Genomic DNA, 20,415 nt, shown 5'->3' on the forward strand with positions numbered 1-20,415 from the left:
TTGTTTATACTGGGGTTTTTCTTTGCTGCCTGTGTCCAATTAGAGAGATTTTCCTTCAATTTTTTTCTTGGAGACACTACAGGAAGTGAGTGTATAGGCAGGTTGCCTATTGGAGTAAGTTAGCCAGCTTAGCTGACTAAGCCAGGGGGAAGGGAATAATGTTTTTGCTGCTTTTCAAGGCAGGTTTGCAGGCTTTCTTGTGGTCCGGCCTCTTTCTTACCGTGAATAAAAAAGGGAAGAGCTGCAGGTCCAGAAAGAGCGGGTGCATACAGGAACAATTAAAGGAAGTTGTAGGGACCTGTGGTCCACCTTCAGGAGCTCCAACTTAACGGGACCCCATAACAATACACATCTCCAATCTGGATTCTCCAATTTTGGACTTCACCCACAAGGACTTTACATATGCAGGTTCGCTGGGGCAGCCGCGATTAGAGTTAGACAGGGAAAGGACATTTTACCATTTTGCATGTATTATGCCAAAGTTTTACTAAATTTGTTCTAACTGCTTTAAGCCTGGTCTAAAGTCATTTAAAGGGGTGAATGTTGGATCTTGGCATATCCCTAAAAACCTGGATCTGTAATTAAACTATTAAGTATGAGTAACATCTATACAAAAGGTTAGCTCAGCAAGCCAAGGAAGAGGAGGTAGTAGCCATGGGTAACCAAATGGAAGAACAGTTGCTGTACAGCAACCGGTCATTTGGCGCAGTACCTAGTAAGTTGACAGGTCCTCTGGTAGCGAGGGGGTCAATGCACTGACTCTCTCCCCAGCAGTCTGTCTGCTTTGGTCACAGACTAGCATTACAGGGATTTAGGCCTGATCACATGGTGCAGAAAGAAAAATGTAAAAGAACATGTATGGGGCCCACTGTGTGCTTGGCGAGACTCCATTCTGTTACTGGGAATGAGGGTGTTGGACTGGTTGAGTGGGCGCTGGCTCTGCCCATCCCTCCTAATGCAACACATCTCAGATGTAGTGAAAGGGGACAAGGCATCTCACAGAGGAACTCTGATTTCTTTAAATAACACACATGTTATACAGTACTTACCTGCTTTGTGCAATTATTTTGCACAGAGCAGCCATGATCCTCCTCTCCTCCCCCCTGCTGATTGCCACCAAAGCAAAGACTTTAAGGGCACTCATGTGTGCTCGCTTCAGAGCCACCTTTGTGTGTATCTATAAGACACACAGAGCACAGCCCAGCCTTTCACCCTGCTCCCTCTCCACTGACTGTGGTTGACAGCAGCGGAAGCCAATTGCTTCCGCTGCTGTGTCTCAGCCAGTGATAAAGGAGAAATCCGGGGGAGCTGCTGCTCCCATGCACAGCGCTGGATAACGATCGGGCTTATGTATTAGGTGGGGCTAAGGGGGAGTTACACACATTGGTGAGCACGCACTGTGCAAAGTGATACCCCATGTGCACAGACGCAGTAGACCCCTTCCACAAGTGAAATCCCATTTTAAGACATTTTCACCAGAACAGATGTCCAACTCCACTCACTAACTGTTGAGGTGACTGTGACAGAACCGCCCCACACTCCGCTTGATTGCTTCTGTCAATATACCGCTTCCTCCAGTCTAAACATAGATATTGGATATTATAGCCGCATATTGTGATGGACGAACATTGGCCGGGGTGGTTCGCGAACGTCAGCAGCAAAAGTTTGCGGCGGGCCCCATTGACTTTAATGGAAGGCGAACTTTAGGTCATATTTGCAGCCACAAAAGACTTACTAGCTGTGCACAAATAGCCCCACCACATGGACAATGTCATAACAGAAGTATTGCAATTGGAAAAGTTGCCCTAAAAATTTTTTTTTTTTTTTTACAGCAAAAAAATTTTTTTTTTCCTAAATCAGCCAGAACTGACAGCAGCCGGTAAATACATGTCAAATTCATATAGGGTCCATTCACACATCTGTAAAATGGGTCCCCATCCATTCCACAATTTTGCAGAACGTTTACAGACCCATTGATTTTCAATTCCAGTCTGAAAAATTAGGCATTCACAGGATAAAGATGTAAGTGTCGGCCATTGCAGGCCCCAAAAATTAGCCCACATGTGTTTACCTGACAGCTAAGAATGTTGTATTCTGTGGCTGAAGGTACATTAGGCATTCACAGGATACAGAAGTAAGTGTCGGCCATTGCAGGCCCCAAAAATTAGCCCACATGGGTTTACCTGACAGCTAAGAATGTTGTATTCTGTGGCTGGAGGTACATTAGTCATTGACAGAAAAAAACAATTGTCTGCCATGAAAGGCCCCAAAAATGAGGCATTCAATGGACATGAAATGCCTTTTATGCTGCTGTATTTACCGAAGACAAGGACCATGAATTGTTGTGGGCGGATGGCGGTCTGGCGGATATTTGTGGCCTGGCATGAGGAATTTCAATGAAATATAATCTACTGATCACATGTGTTGAATTCCTCAGAGATCCATGCCTCATTCATTGTTATAAATGTGAGGTAGTCTACACTGTCATGAGCTAGGCGAGTGCGCTTATCGGTCATGATCCCCCCAGTGCTATGCTGAACGTCCTTTTGAACAGGACACTGGACCGGGGCAAGCCAACAGTTCCATTGCAAACTGTGCAAGCTCTGGCCAGAGGTCAAGCCTGCCCACCCAGTAGTCCAGGGGTTCATCACTCCTCAGAGTGTCCACATCGGCCGTTAACCCGAAGTAGTCGGACACCTGTCGGTCTAGGCATTCCCTGATGCTGGATCCGGAGTACAGCTGTCGATGGGTCAGCTGAAAGAAGGATCTCATATCTGAAGTGACCAACACATCTTCAAACCGCCCTCTTCTTGCAGGCGCTGTTGGATTGCTACCCGCAACTGTACGAGGGTCCCCCTTAAAACTCTGGAGCATGAAGGCCCCCATTCGCACTAAACTGGATGCGGTGTAGTGGCCTGGCTCCAGCTCATCATCCAGGATAATGTCATCCTCATTCTCCTCCCCCCATCCACGGACAACACCAGGGATCCCAGAAAGGTTTAAAGCATGCTCTTCTTGCTCCTCCTCATCTGCCCCAGCACCATCCTCCTCTGACTCCTCTTCAGACTCCAGTTGTTGACTTGTCTCAGATGTAGTAGCCCCCCCCCCCCCCTGGGAATTCATCCAGCATTGCGACTTCCTCATCTTCCTGCTCCTGCTCCTCGACGGCTTGATCAATGACACAATGCAATGCATGCTCCAGAAAGAAGGTGTAAGGTACCATGTCACTGATGGTGCCCTGGCCGTGACCGACCAGTTTGGTGATCTCATCAAATGGCCGCAGAAGTCTGCATGCGTTGCGCATGAGCAGCCACTGGCAAGGTGAAAAAACCCAAACTCCCCAGAACCTTTCCTGCCACAGAGTTCGTATAGGTAGTCGTTAACTGCACGTTTCTGCTGGAGCAGCCTATCAAGCATATGCAACGTTGAGTTCCATCACGTCGGGCAGTCCCAAATAAGACACAGGTTGTGTCGCTGCTGAATGTCAGCAAGGCGAGCCATGGTTGTGTAAGATCTTCTGAAATGGCCCGAGATTTTCCTGAAACGCTGCACGACCAAGTTCAGGATGTGTGCCATGCATGGCACGTGTGTAATTTTGCCCTGTTTCAGCGCGCTCAGCAGATTGGCACCGTTGTCGCACACCACGTTACCAACTGTCAAATTCAGCGGTGTCAGCCAGTGATCTGCCTGTGAACGCAAAGCTGAAAGGAGTGCAGGACCAGTGTGGCTCTTGGCTTCCAGGCACAACAGATGCAGCACAGCATGGCAACGTCTCACCTGGCATGTGAAATAGGTTCTGAAGATCTTTGGCGGCACAGCGGAAGAGACGATAGCAGCGGAAAAGGAGGAGTCAGCCGAGGAGGAGAGGGAGGATGGAGTAGGAGAAGAAGAGGCAGGCCTGCTTGCAATCCCTGGTGGTAAAACCAAATCTATACGGGTGCCATGGTTTACATGCTTGACGGCCGTCAGAAGGTTCACCCAGTGGGCAGTAAAAGTTATATACCTTCCCTGCCCGTGTTTGCTAGACCATGTGTCTGTGGTCATATGTATCTTGGCACCGACACTGTGTGCCAGAAATACATTCACTTGCCGCTGAACATGGCCATACAGCTCTGGAATGCCCTTCTGCGAGAAATATTTCCTGCCTGGGACCTTCCATTGTGGTGTTCCAATGGCCACAAATTTCCGAAAGGCCTCCGAGTCCACCTGTTGATATGGCAGTAGTTGGCGGGCTATCAGTTCCGACAAGCCAGCAGTCAAACGTTGGGCAAGAGGCTTATCCGGCGTCATCGTTTTTCTTTTTATAAATTGCGTCATCATTTTTTTACGCTTCAACAATTGGGCCACGGAAGCCTGCCTTTTTCCAGAACAATGTAAGGACAGCATGATGGAAGGTGGAGTGGAGGACAATTGTGAGGAGAGAGGAGAAGGAAAAGAGGCTGGATGGTGAGAGCCTGGAGTGTGGCTTTGTGGGTTCTGACGGCGTTGCTCCCACTGGGCTCGGTGATGGGAGTTCAGGTGCCTTCTTAAGGCGGTCGTCCCTAGGTGAGTGTTGGACTTACCGAGACTTATGCGTTGACTGCAAAGGCTGCAGATGGCAACACTGTTGTCAGCAGCGGATACATAAAAAAAAGCCCACACTGCGGAGCCATGTGTTGGCATCCTGGGAGCGCCAGATGTGACTGTACATGGTTGATGGCTCGCTCCTGATACATTTGCAGTCTGCTTTGTCCCTCCTGTGCAATGCAAGTTCCGCCTGCTTCTCCTCCCTATCTGCTGGTCTGTCTCTCCCTCTGAACTCCCCTCCTCTTCCTCTCTTGTGGCCACCCATGTGACATCCATAGACACGTCATCATCCACGTCACCTTCCCCACCACTAACATTCGAGATCTCGGAGTAGGCAGCAACAGTGGGGACCAACCTCCTTGGGCTGATCTGGGTACTGTCGTCAGACTGCTGAGTGGCGGCTGTTGCTACCTCCTCTTCTTGATCCGATGGCAACAATGGCTGCACATCGCAAATGTCTTGTGATGGATCGGAAAATAATTCCAGTGACTCAAGCGGAGGGTATATGGTAGTGGTAGTGGTGTTGGTGGTGGTGTCTTTGGGGGTGCACACAGCAGAGAGTGAAGAGGGTGCAGATAGAGAGGATGAGGAGGGTGCAGAAGAGGAAAGCTGAGTGAGCCACTCAACCAAGTCTGGTGCATCCTTTGACATAATCGAAGCACCTTCTGAGACTTCACACTTTGGCTCCGGCCTACTGCTCCTGCCCTACCCCTACCACCGCTGCATAAGAGCCTGCCTCTTCCTCTGCCTGTCATTTTTTAAATTACCCTGTGACAAAAGTCTCTAGAGAAGCGCAGTATATGTGGAACAAGGTATATAACACTGCACTTCAATCTGTGGTATTGGGGGGGGGGCCACTGGTTTATCACACCAGTTCTACAAAAAATTGTCCAGTAACTGTTGTCACTGTGTGTAGCACAGTTAACACAGCAAAAGAGGCCACGTTTTTGCAGGACTAAAATACACTGTTAAATAACACCCCACTTCAATATGTGTTATTGGGGGCCACTGGTCTATCACACCAGTTGTACAAAAAAATTGGCCAATAAGTTTGGCACTGTGTGTAGCAGAGTTAACGCAGCAAAAGAGGCAATATTTTTGCAGGACACAAATACACTTATAAAAGTATACTCAGATAACACCCCACTTCAATCTGTGGTATTGGGGGGCCACTGGTCTATCACACCAGTTATAATACTTTTTTAAAAGTGCTTTTGTCACTGTTTGTAGTATTGCTGCAGAAACGCGCAACACACCAGTCATAATGCTGCACAGTGCACAATACAAATCCACTATAATATGCTTTCTATATTAGAAAGTATATTATAAGTGTATTACACCCCTATATAGTGCACTGCACACCAAAGAATAGTACACCTATACCAAATACCAGGACTTTTGTGGACCTTAACAGAGCGATTTGTGTCACTGACAATCTGTCCCTGGTGCACACGCAAACCTCTCCCTACACTGACAAAAGAGATAGTACACCTATACCAAATATCAGCCCTTAAAAGGACTTTTGTGGACTTTAACAGAGCGATTTGTGTCACTGACAGTCTGTCCCTGGTGCACACAGTCAACCTCTCCTTACACTGACATAAGAGACAGTACACCTATACCAAATACCAGTCCTTAAAAGGACTTTTGTGGATCTTAACAGAGCGATTTGTGTCACTGACATTCTGTCCCTGCTGCACACAGCCAACCTCTCCCTACACTGACAAAAATCAGCATGTGAAATGGCCGCCAGGTCTATTTATAAGGTAGGGGGTATGTACATGTGCTGAAATGTTTCGATTGGCTGTCCCGTTCCACCTGATGGCTGTGTCATGGGTCAAAGTTCTCCCCAATGTAAACTAATATGGCCGCCGCGAACAACGCCATATGTTCGCAAAATCGGCGGGCTGCGAACAAGCAAAGTTCGCCGCGAAACGCAAGGCCATCCCTAGCCGCATATTGCAACCAAGAACTGAGCAGGACTAGTTTAGCTGCAAAACTGGAACCCTTTGTTGAACAAGAATACAGGCTTTTTATACACTACACACTCAGGTGTGGCTGATCACATTTTCAAATGAAAACGCAACTGTATACAGAAATATAATTAACACTATAAAGATTAAGTTATATAAACAATTAGCTACCTGGACAATGAGGGATCTCATTCCAGGCCAGACTTGCTGGCATCAAGCTCACAAAGTAAAATACACATTATTACAAGTGTAAACACATCCCCAAAAGTTTGCTAGCAGACAATAAGTGTGTTAATTTGCACAATTACCAATGTGTGGAAGACAGATGGTTGAGCTGATGATATTAACATCTGCTATGAGTCTGACTGTGTGGAGCAGTCCTTATTGGTAATTGGGCAGCTAGGCCCTAAACAGGCCTAGAGTCCCAGAGTCTATGTGTCTTGGGGAGTGTAATGTTCTGGTACCTTTGGGTACCCTAATTACTCTTTCATAAGTGTATGCGCCCCACCATTCTCTTTTGGTAAGGTGCGCATACACCTTTAAGACTGATGCTGTCATCACTGAGCGCCGGACTGGATGGCTATTTAGATCGCCGGCTCTCACTCACATGTGTTCGTTCAAACTGCTTTGTGCCTTGATGCTAACCTGTCTTGAAGCTCTCATGCTTGCAAGCATACCTCGCTGTCGGAACCACGCTGCGCTGATCCCTGTATCCCGCTACCGGATCATCCGCTCTTGCCGAACCTCTCCTCTGCTACATTGCTATTAGTGATAAGTACCCCACAGGGGAACCCTCTATAACCTTTATACTAAAGCTTACACTATCTAGCTCTGCATACTAAGGACTATTACTACATCTGCATTCTCTGAGATTGCTAGCTCTTGAGCCTACTACCACCTGTTCTTGCACTGGGTTGATCTCTCTTGTATGTCCACCTGCTACTCTGTCATCTGCTACCATACATGATTGCTAAACCTATCTGCATCCCATCTGCTACTATCTTACTTTCAAGAACATTTCCTTTCAAGTGTCTGTCATCTACCATCTCTACCCAACCTGTCTCTTCAGCCTATCATCACTGTGTTACTATATACATAAGTCACTCTAGGAAACATCTTATTGAGTGTGTGTATTTACTTGCTGAATTGAGATCATCCACACATGATGAGTCATTGAGAGTTGGGATTGGTGTCTCAGCGTTTCTCTACATGACTACTGAAGTGGAATATTTCTGCAGCTGAAAATCCACATCATACGTAAAACGCAGGAGCGTTACAGGGAGACATGGACTGGAATCCAAAGTAACATTACTCCAAGGGTCCCCCCAGAATACACCTCACAAAGAGTAGTGTTCCCCTAAAAGCCAGGGCCCATAGTTAGTAGAGAAGAGGCTAGGCTGCCGTCCCCTCCAAAAGCCTCTGTCTCGGGTGGGTCTGTCATAGTGACAGCTGTAGAATTTGGAATTTTCTCTCATGTTATGTTACTGTGGCAATCGTCACCAGATCTAATAGGAAGGCACGTAAGGTTATTAAGGTTGCTTAGCCACTCCAATACTGGGCACTTTCACCAACTTCCTGCCCAGGCTATTTATTTAGCTTTCAGTGCTCTCACACTTTGAATGACATTTGTGCAGTGACGCAACACTTTACCCATATGAATTTTTTATCATTTTGAGACAGATAGAGCTTTCTTTTGGTGGTATTTATTCACCTTCAGAGTTATTAATTTATTGTTTAAATTAAAAAAAACGTTTTAATTGGTTTCTGTTATGCTATTTTGCAAATATGAATTTTTCTTCTTCACTGATGTGCACTGATGAGCAAAAACCTCAGCATTGATTCTAGCAACCACAATAATAACTCCCACATTGGTGGTCAGTGGCAGTGTTATTTAAACCTTCCTTCAATGGTGGTCAGTGGCAATGCAATCAACCCCACTCTTTAAACCCCCAAACCCCACATCGATCTTCTGCGGCAGTGTCAATTAAAGTACAACTATAGGCAACACTTTTTATTTCCATTATGGATAAAAAAAAGGAGGGTTATAACCCCTTTCAGTTTATTTTTTGCTATTTGTGTTCCTTTGGGGAGATTTTCCTTCACTTCCTGTCCCATAGCCAATATAGGAAGTGAGTGGAATTACCTGCAAATTAGGGGAATCCCTTGGGGACCCCCAGGTCACCATAACTAGTGTCCCATTGGAAGATTTCTATATTACTTTTCTGTGGCAATCCATGTCTTGAGATTACTGTATATTATACTTTCACTTTAAATTATAATGGTAAACAGGACATAAAGAGAGGGTAAATCTCCCTAGCAGGGACACAGACAGCAATAGAAACAAGTGTTCTAATCAATCTCCACTCTATTGAACACAACAAAAAAATTATTTTGCCTTTATTAGTACTTTAACCCCTTTCCCCTTGCATTGCTGGTCAGTGACAGTACTATTACCCTCCACCCCACTACCATTTTGCCAGGTGCCCTGTTTTCTCAGCTCTACATTTCCTTCCTGCTTGACTTAACATAGAAATGGCTTTACCAGTTTCCTTTTTCTAATCGACTTTCCTCCATATATCGCAGTCCAGCCACAGGTCTACATAACCAAGAAACCTTATAACTCTGACATAGAGGTCATCTGTATGGTCACTGGCTTCTATCCAAAGCCAATCAATGTAAGCTTGTGGAAGGAAAATAAAATGCAAGAAGTGTTGTCAACCATTACTCTACCCAATGAAGATGGAACTTACCAGATAACAGTATCAACAACTGAAAAATCCATAGAGCAGCAAAGTGTTTACTGCCAGGTGGAGCACAGCAGCTTGAAAGAACCTCTAATAGTACATTTGGGTGAGTAATCCTTGAAGTGCTGTAATGTGAAATTTTTGCTAAGAAAAAAATTATAGAAAATCAGAGGTAATTAACCACTTCACCTCCGGACGGTTTACCCCCCTTATGACAGTTCCTTTTTTTGCGATACCTCACTGCATTATATTAACTGACAAATGCATGGTCGTGCAACACTGTACCCACAAAAAGTTTATGTCTTTTTTCCCCCACAAATTGAGCTATCTTTTGGTGATATTTGATCGACTCTGCGTTTTTTTAATTTTCTGCGCTAGAAACAAAGAACGACTGACAATTTTGAAAAAAACAATATTTTTTTTACTTTCTGCTCTAAAACAGATTCAATTAAAAAATGTAGAAAACCTAATGTCTTCAACAATTCAAGCCAATATGTATTCGGTTACATATTTTTGGTAAAAAAAAATCCCCAATAAGCGTATATTGATTGGTTTGCGCAAACGTTATAGGGACTGCAAACTATGGTATATTTTTATTTAGTTATTTATTTATGTATTTATTGTATTTGTTTAATTTTTAAGTAATGGCAGCTATCAGCAGGGCTGCAATATTGCGGCAGACAAATCAGACACATAACTGACACTTTTTTGGGGACCAGTAGCAATATCACAGTGATCAGTGCTAAAAATATGCACTGTACTAATGACACTGGCAGGGGCTATCAAAGGGTTAGCTGTGTGCCTAGCCTGTGATTCAGTATAGTGGGGGAGGTGCTTTTACTAGAGGAAGACATGGATAGGTGTTTCTACTTTACAGGAACACAGGGTCCATGTCTTCTATACTTGCAGGATGGCAATTTGCCTTGTTTACATAGGCAGACTGGCATTCTGCCAGTGTACTGAACGATCAGCGGGTGTCGGTGGACATCAGTTCTGTTGGACCTGCTGATCAGCTCCTGCGTAAATTCACAGCAGAAGCGAACCGCCAGCGGCACGCCCTTGAGCCCAAAACCCAGAAGTGCAGAATCAGGTATACATACACGTTATTCTGCACAGCGCGGCTGCCCTGTAGCAGTGAATCTGCTATGGGACAGTCGGCAAGTGGTTAAAGCTGATGTTTTGGTATTGCAATTTTTACATAGTTGCATTGGTGCAGCTTATATTTGCCATACCTGTGGGATTCCCATAGAAGCTGGAAATCACTGTAGTAGACACTGTTAGCTTCCGAGTCCCATGCCAAGTTGCTTACATAGCATTTTAGCAATATTTTCATGCTTTAACTTGTGAAAGCAGCATCACATTAATCAAAAAATAGCCCATAATTTGCTCCCGGTGATGAATTAAGAAGAGCTAGAGAAGGGAACTAATATTCTGCTGGAGATGAAGTAGGGGTCAGTGGAGGTCTGGAAACCTTTGGTCTTAGGGGCAATGCCAACCAAGAAACCATTGACAGGAACACATTTCTGAGTTCTGCAAAAAGTATATCATGCAAAGTCATGGTGCTAAGTGATTGAAGGCCATGGTAAGAGTTAGGTGCTCCTTAAGGACATGGTTTTTTTGTGGCAAGCTTTTTCACGTCTTTCAGTGTTGGTTTCCTTTGCAGCTTTTGGCATTCAACCACATGAGATCTTAGAGGCACAAAGGAAATTGATTCTAGAAGACTTCCCTCTGCCAGGTGCTTTGATCACAGGTCTGATAGGGAGCAGAGAGCTATATTGACCAGGAGCTGTAACTGACTGCGAGTCCCATTCTCATTTGTTGCCTAAAAATATAATATAAGTTGTAATCTATTGCAACTTACCAATCCTTAGATGTGGTGATGCCATTATTTTTTGTATTTACACTTTTTACTATATTTTTCCCTCCGGCCTGTAGCACAGTTCCTGGTCTTAGGGTTGCTCCTTTATCTATGAAGGTGCAATGGAGACACCCTTGGACACCAACGCTGTCTTAAGAGGATAGTGTTTAGGGATGGGCGAATGGTTCAGCCTGAGCATGAGCGCTGCACAGTGCATTCTGTGCCTTGATTGGGCAAAGCTTTGCCCAATCAGGGAGCAGTGTAAGCTGGTTGTTAAGGAGCAGGGTTGTTAAGGAGACCTTAACAACCGATGAGTCATCAGCTGTCAATGGGTTTCCCCGCTGACAACTGAATTTTAAAAAAAAAAATGACGGTAAAAAAATAAAGAAAAAAATGGCATGGGCCCCCCGCCCCCCAAACCATACCAGGCCCTTCGGGGACCCCACGCCAAAATTTAAAAGAAAAACGGCATGGGAACCCCCTCAAAATCCATGCCAGACCCTTATCCGAGCATGCAGGTCAGCGGCTCCGCCCACCCCAAAGCACCTTGTCCCCATGTTGATGGGGACAAGGGCCTCTTCCTGACAACCCTGGGCTTTGCTTGTCGGTGTCTGCGGGCGGAGGGCTTATTGAAATCTAGAAGCCCCCTTCATTTTGGGTAGAGTAAGGGAAGGTCAAAATATTTGTCATTTTTTTTTTTTTTGCCATTGGGGAGCTTTCCCTTCACTTCCTGTCCCATAGCCAAAACAGGATGTGAGAGGAAATCCCTGAAAATTAGGAAAGATTTCACCTCCATTACTATTCTGGAAACAGACCAAAATGTGGAAATTTATTTTATTTTCACTTTCAATGATAATGGTAAACAGAACAAATGGAGAGGGTGAATCTCCCTAAATGGAGCGCAGACAGCAATAAAACCTGACAAGGGAAAAGTTTTGCCTTTCGTTGTACTTAAAGTAGCAATTTAAGTGGCCTTAATGTATTGTTTCCTATTTTGCTGTAGCAGTTTTTCTTATTTAGCCGGCATTACATTTCCATATTAATCTACATTATATTAATCACCTCTGCAGACGAGATACATCACACTCTGATCGGACTGGTTGTGTCGATAACATTTGCTGTCGTTTTGTGTATCGGGTTGGCATGCTTTGTGAAGTTGCATAATAAGCGCAGGTAAGAAATCATCATTGAGAGATATAAATACTGTATATTGTGGTGCAAGCTTACAGCAAAACATTATATGAAATCCACAATCCTTACCAGATGACCACTAGAAGCGTAGACTTCACAATACCATCTCTCGATTTTAATTCTCCAAACAAACTATATTGTTTTAAAAACGTTTTTATGTGCAAATTACATTTTGTAATCTTGTACTTTTCTGTGGTACATAATAAATATTTTTCTTTTTTTTTTTAACCCCTTCTCACCACCTCCCAGCTCTTTAAGAGGATCTAAATACTGGGAGACAGAGGCTACTGTGATTGGCAAATTTGCATTGGCAGGGCTGGCCCAAGACATTGTGCTGCCTGGGTCCAAGAATAAAATGCTGCCCCCCCCAAAAAAAATAAAAAATAAATCACAGCTGCCCAAATCATGTGTTCCTTTGCAGATTGTAACGTGTACAGATAGACAGATCCTCCCCATTATCAGACTCACCGGATCCCTGGACTCTTCATACGAAAGTCACCACCAGCACCCAGAGCAGCCTCTGCACTGCCAGGGTGAAAATACAAGACATATGAGGTGGGGGGCAGCATCACAGAGGGAGGGCAGAGGGACAGGTGGAGGCAGTGTCACAGAAGGTGGGCAGAGGGACAGGTGGGGGCAGCGTCCCAGGAGGTAGGAAGAGGGACAGGTGGGGGCAGGGTCACAGGAGGAGGGCAAAGAGAATGGTGGGAGCAGCGTCACAGGAGGTGGGCAGAGGGACAGGTGGGGCAGCGTCACTGGAGGAGGGCAAAGGGACAGGTGGGGGCAGCGTCACAGAAGGTGGGAGAGGGACAGGTGGGGGCAGCATCACAGGAGGAGGGCAAAGGGACAGGTGGGGGCAGCTTCACAGGAGGTGGGCAGAGGAACAGGTGGGGGCAGCGTCACAGGAGGTGGGCAGAGGGACAGGTCTGGGGCAGTGTCACAGGAGGTGGGCAGAGGGACAGGTAGGGGCAGCATCACAGGAGTGAGCAGAGATACAGGTGGGGCAGTGTCACAGGAGGAGGGCAGAGGGACAGGTGGGTGGCAGCGTCACAATATGAGGGCAGAGGGACAAGTGGGGGCAGCGTCACAGGAGGTGGACAGAGATACAGGTGGGGGCAGTGTCACACAAGGTGGGCAAAGGGACAAGTAAGTGCAGCATCACAGGAGCTGGGCAGAGGAACAGGTGGGGGCAGCATCACAGGAGGTGGGCAAAGGGACAGGTGGGGGGCAGTGTCACAGGAGGTGGGCAGAGGGGCAGGTGGGGACAGCGTCCCAGGAGGTGGGAAGAGGGACAGGTGGTGGCAGCTTCACAGGAGGAGGGCAAAGGGAAAGGTGGGGGCAGCGTCACAGTAGGTGGGCAGAGGGACAGGTGGGGCAGTGTCACAGGAGGTGGGCAGAGGGACAGGTGGGGGGCAGCGTCACAAAAGGAGGGCAGAGGGACAAGTAGGGGTAGCATCACAGGAGGTGGGCAGAGATACAGGTGGGGGCAGTGTCACAGGAGGTGGGCAGAGGGACAGGCGGGGGCAGCATCACAGGAGCTGTGCAGAGGGACAGGCGGGGGCAGCATCAAAGGAGCTGGGCAGAGGGACAGGTGGGGGGCAGCATCACAGGAGGTAGGCAGAGGGACAGGTGGAGAGCAGTGTCACAGGAGGAGGGCAAAGGGACAGGTGGAGGCAACGTTACAGGAGGTGGGCAGAGAGACAGGTGGGGCAGAGTCCCAGGGGGTGGGAAGAGGGACAGGTGGGGCAGCATCACAGGAGGTGGGCAGAGGGACAGGTAGGGGCAGCATCACAGGAGGAGGGCAAAGGGACGGGTGGGGGCTGTGTCACAGGAGGTGGGCAGAGGGACAGGGGGGGCAGCGTCACAGGAGGTGGGCAGAGGGACAGGTAGGGGAAGCCTCACAGCAGAAGGGCAGAGGGACAGGTGGGGGGCAGTAACACAGGAGGTGTGCAGAGGGACAGATGGGGCAGAGGGGCAGGACAAAGGAGAACCTCTCCAGCATCAGGTCATTAGGCAGCGACAGTTGTTGGGGCTTTTTCAGTCGCAGTTAGGGAAGCGAGCATGGGGGGGGTTGAAGAGGTGCTCATAGGCCAGGGGTGTGATGGACAGGAGACGGAGGGTTTCAGGCAGGTGTCTAACTCTGACAGATGCTGCGCTCCTCCTGCCTATCTTCTCAGATCGGTATCTCTCACCCACTTGCCGTAAGTGATACCCGGGTGATACCACTCCGTTCGTCATCCACTCAATACCGCTCCGTCCCTCACCCACTCCATCTCCCACCCACCCGATACCGCTCCATCTCTTACCCACTTGCTGTAAGTGACACTCCACCCGATACCGCTGTCCAGCATACGATCTCGGAGGTCACGTGGTCAGGGTGTGACCACGTGACCTCCGAGATCGTATACCGGACAGAGCTGTATCACCCGGGTGTCACTTATGGCAAGTGGGTGAGAGAAGGAGCGGAATCGGGGTATTGGGTAGGTGGAGAGACAGAGCGGTATGGAGTGGGTGCCGGGCGGAGCGGTATCACCCAGGTATCACGTACGGCAAGTGGGTGAGAGATACCGATCTGCCAGCAGATCTGCTAATGTGGAATTGCTAATATCTTTTGTACAAATGTGAGTGGCATATTCAATAATATTTGTAAATGGAATTATGCTATGTGACATCATTTTACCCTTACATGAGCATCACCACCTAATGGTCGGAGGAGGAGAAGACTAGTCACGCACCCTGACATAGGATGTACAAAATATCGGCCAATATCGGCCAATACCGTTACGTTGTGACCAATATATCGGTATCGGCCCTGAAAAAAACATATCGATCTATCCCTACTCTGAATGCATCATCACGCCATCCACCTGAGGGCTGAGCTACCCACTGCTAAAATTAGAAATGCTCCGCTTCTATCTTCCCTCTGCTCGCTGTGTAATTGGTCAGGTGTGCATCGGATTCTGTACAAGTGACAGTGCATCGTGTTACCGCTCTTTACAGAGATGTATAGCAACTAAGTAGAACTACTTCACTACTGTACTTAAGTACCGAAAGGCGGTATCTGTATTTTCCTGGAGTAGAATTTTTTCTCCTACTTCCACTTTTACTTCACTACATTTTTTCAATGATTTCAATACTTCTACTTTATACAACTCTGCCGCTCTACATGAATCCCAGACATGGGAAGACACTCACAATGGCTGATGTGTTTTGAGGGGTGTCCCCTCTTCCCCAAACCGCTTCCTCATGCAACATTGAACACAAATGAAATTGACATAATGTTTTCCACACAAATAGAGCTTTCTTTCTTTTGATTATATTTTATCACCACCGCGATTTTTATTTTTGTTGCACTATAAATGAAAAAAGACCAAACATTTTGAAAAAAAGCAATATTTTTTACTTTTTGCTATAAATCATATGCCATAAAAAAATGTAAAAATTAAATTTCTTCACAAACGTAGGCCAAAATATATTCTGCTACATGTCTTTGGTTAAAAAAAATCCCAACAAGTGTGAATTAATTGGATTGTGTGAAAATTATTATCTACAAAATATGGTATATATACTGGAACTTTGTTTATACTAGTAATGGCACCAATCAGCGACTTATAGCGGGACTGTGATCGTGCGGTGGGCAATCTGACACCAACTGATGCTGGGTGGGAACTGACCAACTGCCACTGACATCTCCAGTGAAACTAAAACAATGATCATTGCTAATAAAATGCACTGTCACTGTATAAAGGACACTGAGAAGGAAGGGGTTAACATCCAGGGTGATCAAAGGGTTAACTGTGTGCCTAGGGAGTGTTATTGCTGTGTGCTGTTTTACTAGGGGATGTGCCAGTTTTATAGTTTTATAGTTTTATACAGGGAGACAAAATCCCTGCTGTCAGGAGAGAGATCTGTGTTGTGTATATACGGCAGCAGCGTGGTGCGCCTCCTACCAAGAAAAGCACAATCACACACACACATATATATATATATATATATATACAGGATTGCAAGGATGGTGTGCTCTCTCTTTTTTTTTTTTACCAGTATTGGGCTTCCCCAGTATTCCCAGTCCCCAGGGGGCTGTAAAGTATTTCCAAAACTTAAGTGGTTGAAGATCCAAGGTTGCAATCCATCTATTTCCGCAACATTTTCCTTGAGCACAGGAGGTTGGTCTTTGGTTTGCAAGTTGTTAATCAGCATCTGGCTACACCCAGTCCTTCTTGTCTGCCGCAATGTCGCAGTCCAGCTAAAAATTGCTGATCGCCGCCAATACTAGTAAAAACAATACAAAAAATATATAAATTACTTAAAAAATATTACATAGTTTGTAGACACTATAACTTTTGTGCAAACCAGTCAATATACGCTCATTGGGATTTTTTTGTTTTTTACCAAAAATATGTAGCAAAATTCATATTGGCCTAAATTGATGAAGAAATTAGATTTTTTACATTTTTGGCATTTTGTTATTGGGTATTTTTTTATAGTAGAAATTAAGAAATTGTTTTTTTTTTTTTTTTCAAAATTGTAAGTCTTTTTTTGTTTATAGCTCAAAAAATAAAAACTGCAGATGTGATCAAATACCACCAAAAGAAAGCTCTATTTGTGGGGGGAAAAGTACATCAATTTTATTTTGGTACAGTGTCACACAACCGTGCAATTATCAGTTAAAATATCGCAAAAAATGTCCTGGTCATAAAGGGGGGTAAACCTTTCAGGGCTGAAGAGGTTAAGAGGAAGGAACACTCTTTTTAGGACAGTGCGGTGTACAATTTTGACAGAAAAGACATCTGATTTGCAAAAAGTAGTAAAGACGCCTCCTACACCATACTGGAACAACCATCTCTAATCAGGGATGTGGGCCTTCTACACCAGTTATCACCTACAAATACCATCTCTACCCCAATAATTTGACACACTTTCAGCCATGCAAATAATAAACATGATAAATAATTCACAAGTGGATTGTAAAAATAGAATTGGAAGGTTACTTTCACGTGGGCAATCACGTTTTTTGGACAATTAGCATCTGCCTTGCTGCATTATATGATACAGTGGTAGTTGGACTAAGTTAACTGAGTTACATGTGTGGCTATAAATGGGGTATATTCCCAACATTTATTAGAACTGAACAAGCTACCTGGATTTGGGGTAGAGATGGTATTTGTAGGTGATAACTGGTGTAGAAGGCCCACGTCTGTAAATTTGCTGTCCTCTCAAAATAACTCAACACACAGCCATTAATGTCTAAACCTCTGGCAACAAAAGTAAGTACACCCCTAATTTAAAATGTCCAAATTTGGCCCATAGCATCGGTATTTTGTGTAGTCATCATTATTTTCCAGCACTGCCTTAACCCTCTTGGGCATGGAGTTCACCAGAGCTTCACAGGCTGCCACTGGAGTCCTCTTCCACTCCTCCATGATGATATCACAGAGCTGGTAGATGTTAGAGACCTTGCACTACTCCTTCAACTTCCGTTTGAGGATGCCCCACAGATGCTCAATAGAGTTTAGATCTGGAGACATGCTTGGCCAGTCCATCACCTTTATTAAATAATTTGAATCCGCGCAAACCATGTATGTGTCCAAATGTGATAAGTAATTAAACGCACAAGGCTGCAAACAATCAGTGCAATACACAAAACACCATAAAATAGAAGTACATAATATTGCTGCGCCAAGCAAAAATAAATCAAGCAAATATTAATAGTGCATATAGTACAGAAATAATATATCACCTTTACCCTCATCTTCTTTAGCAAGGCAGCGGTTGTCATGGAGGTGTGTTTGGGGTCATTATCATGTTGGAAGAGTGCCCTGCAGCCCAGTCTCCGAAGGGAGGGGATCATGCTCTGCTTCAGTATGTCACAGTACATGTTGGCATTCATGGTTCCCTCAATGAACTGTAGCTCCCCAGTGCCGGCAGCACTGTAGGCAAGACACACTTGTCTTTGTACTCCTCACCTGGTTTTGCCGCCACGCAAGCTTGACACCATCTGAACCAAATAAGTTTATCTTGGACTCATCAGACCACAGGTCATGGTTCCAGTAATCCATGTCTTTAGTCTTCTTGTCTTCAGCAAACTATTTGCAGGCTTTCTTGTGCATCATCTTTAGAAGAGACTTTCTTCTGGGACAACAGCCATGCAGACCAATTTGATGCAATGTGCGGCGTATGGTCTAAGCACTGACAGGCTGACTCCCTACCCCTTCAACCTCTGCAGCAATGCTGGCAGCACTCATACGTCTATTTCCCAAAAACAACCTCTCCAAATGACTCTGAACATGTACACTCAATGTCTTTGGTCGACCATGGTAAGGCCTGTTCTGAGTGGAACCTTTCCTGTTAAACTGCTGTATAGTCTTTGTCACCATCTGCAGCTCAGTTTCAGGGGCTTGGCAATCTTTCTATTGCCTAGGCCATCTTTATGTAGAGCAGCAATTCTTTTTTCAGATCCTCAGAGAGTTCTTTGCCATGAGGTGCCATGTTGAACTTCCAGTGACCAGTATGAGAGAGTGAGAGCGATAACACTAAATTTAACACACCTGCTCCCCATTCACACCTGAGACCTTGTAACAATAATGAGTCACATGACACCGGGGAGTGAAAATGGCTAATTGGGCCCAATTTGGACATTTTCATTTAGAGATGTACTCACTTTTGTTGCCAGCGGTTTAGACATTAATGACTGTGTGTTGAGTTATTTTGAGGGGACAGCAAATTTACACTGTTATACAAGTTATACTCACTACTTTACATTGTAGCAAAGTGTAATTTCTTCAGTGTTGTCACATGAAAAGATATAATACAATATCTACAAAAATGTGAGGGGCGTATTTACTTTTGTGAGATACTGCAGCTCACCCCTGCATTTTGTATGTAGTGCACTCCTTAGCCCTGCACTCTGTACATAGCGCAATCTTCAGCCCTGTACTCTGTGTAGTGCACTGCAGAACACTGCAGTCTGTATATAATGTGCATCTGAATTCCTGGTATCTAACAAAGCCTCACTGTTAGTGCAGTTTAGCCACACCCACAGTTTCAGTGAGTTATAATGATGTGCAGTAGCCTCTAGCAACCAGTGAGCAGTAATGATGTGCAGTAACCTCTAGCAACCAATCAGCAAACTGAAATAATGTGCAGTAACCTTTAGTAAGCAGTCAGTGAGCAGCAATAATATGCTGCAACCTCTGGCAATCAATTGCAATCGCTGCCTGTTCTGCTGCAGTAAACTCATTTTGAGCCTAGCTGCTTTGCTGATTTTTATTGTATGTCTCAGAGTTGGAGGGGGGGCAAGAAATTGTTTGCCCAGGGTCCAATCAATATTAAAGATGGCCCTAGTACTAACCTAGGTTGTTTTTCACATTAAACAGAAGATATACATCCATCATCGGATTGACTATGGACCGACTCTCCTGGAGAAGAGAATGGTAAACTGTTGACAGACAACAGACAGACAAGAATCATACAGAATTTCAAAGCAACTGAAACCCAGAAGAAATACATCCATCATCGGATTGACTATGGACTGACTCTCCTGGAGAAGAGAATGGTAAACTGTTAACAGTCAACAGACAGACAAGAATCATACAGAATTTCAAAGCAACTGAAACCTATATTAAATATTAATTTGAGAAACAAAGGTGGTATAAAGATAATGAAAAGTATGCTATCACATAAAAACTTAAGCATAAACGACAGGCCCCCGGTAGTTATTACTTTACAACTCCCCAGTGGTGTGCACATCTCCGAACCCAAGTTGGTGGCGGGGAAATTTAAGGAATGTTTCCAACGTTTATACACCTCTACTGCCCCTAGCGACCACTCTACAATGTTGTCTTTTCTTGACACTGTTGACTTCCCTCAATTAACTTTTGACCAGATAGAGCAGCTGGAGGCTCCTCTCACATCGGACAAAATCACGGACACCATTGCCAAATTCCCCAGGTCTAAGTCCCCGTGTTTGGACGGCTTACCTATGGAATTTTACTCTTTGTACTCCAAAATCCTTGTGCCACAGCTGCTCTCTTTATTTAATCATGTTTTTGACACCTCCACCCTACCCTCTTCCATGAGAGAA

General features: G+C 45.3%; 1 protein-coding gene across 2 annotated transcripts in view; it reads left to right on the plus strand.

Annotated features, from left to right (window-relative positions):
- The window catches only part of LOC309560277 (antigen-presenting glycoprotein CD1d-like), a 293,187-nt gene extending 273,367 nt beyond the window's left edge, over positions 1 to 19,820 (plus strand). For both annotated transcript variants that reach the window (XM_082263872.1, XM_082263871.1), the window contains exons 5-7: positions 9,123 to 9,389; positions 12,212 to 12,314; positions 19,709 to 19,820. In XM_082263872.1, the coding sequence (XP_082119998.1) occupies positions 9,123 to 9,389; positions 12,212 to 12,314; positions 19,709 to 19,769 (431 nt within the window). In that variant the 3' untranslated portion in view covers positions 19,770 to 19,820. The remainder of the gene's footprint in view (positions 1 to 9,122; positions 9,390 to 12,211; positions 12,315 to 19,708) is intronic.
- The last annotated feature ends 595 nt before the right edge of the window (positions 19,821 to 20,415 follow it).

Source organism: Pelophylax lessonae (assembly GCF_965119305.1).
Source record: "Pelophylax lessonae genome assembly, chromosome: 7".
Classification (NCBI taxonomy): Eukaryota; Metazoa; Chordata; class Amphibia; order Anura; family Ranidae; genus Pelophylax; species Pelophylax lessonae.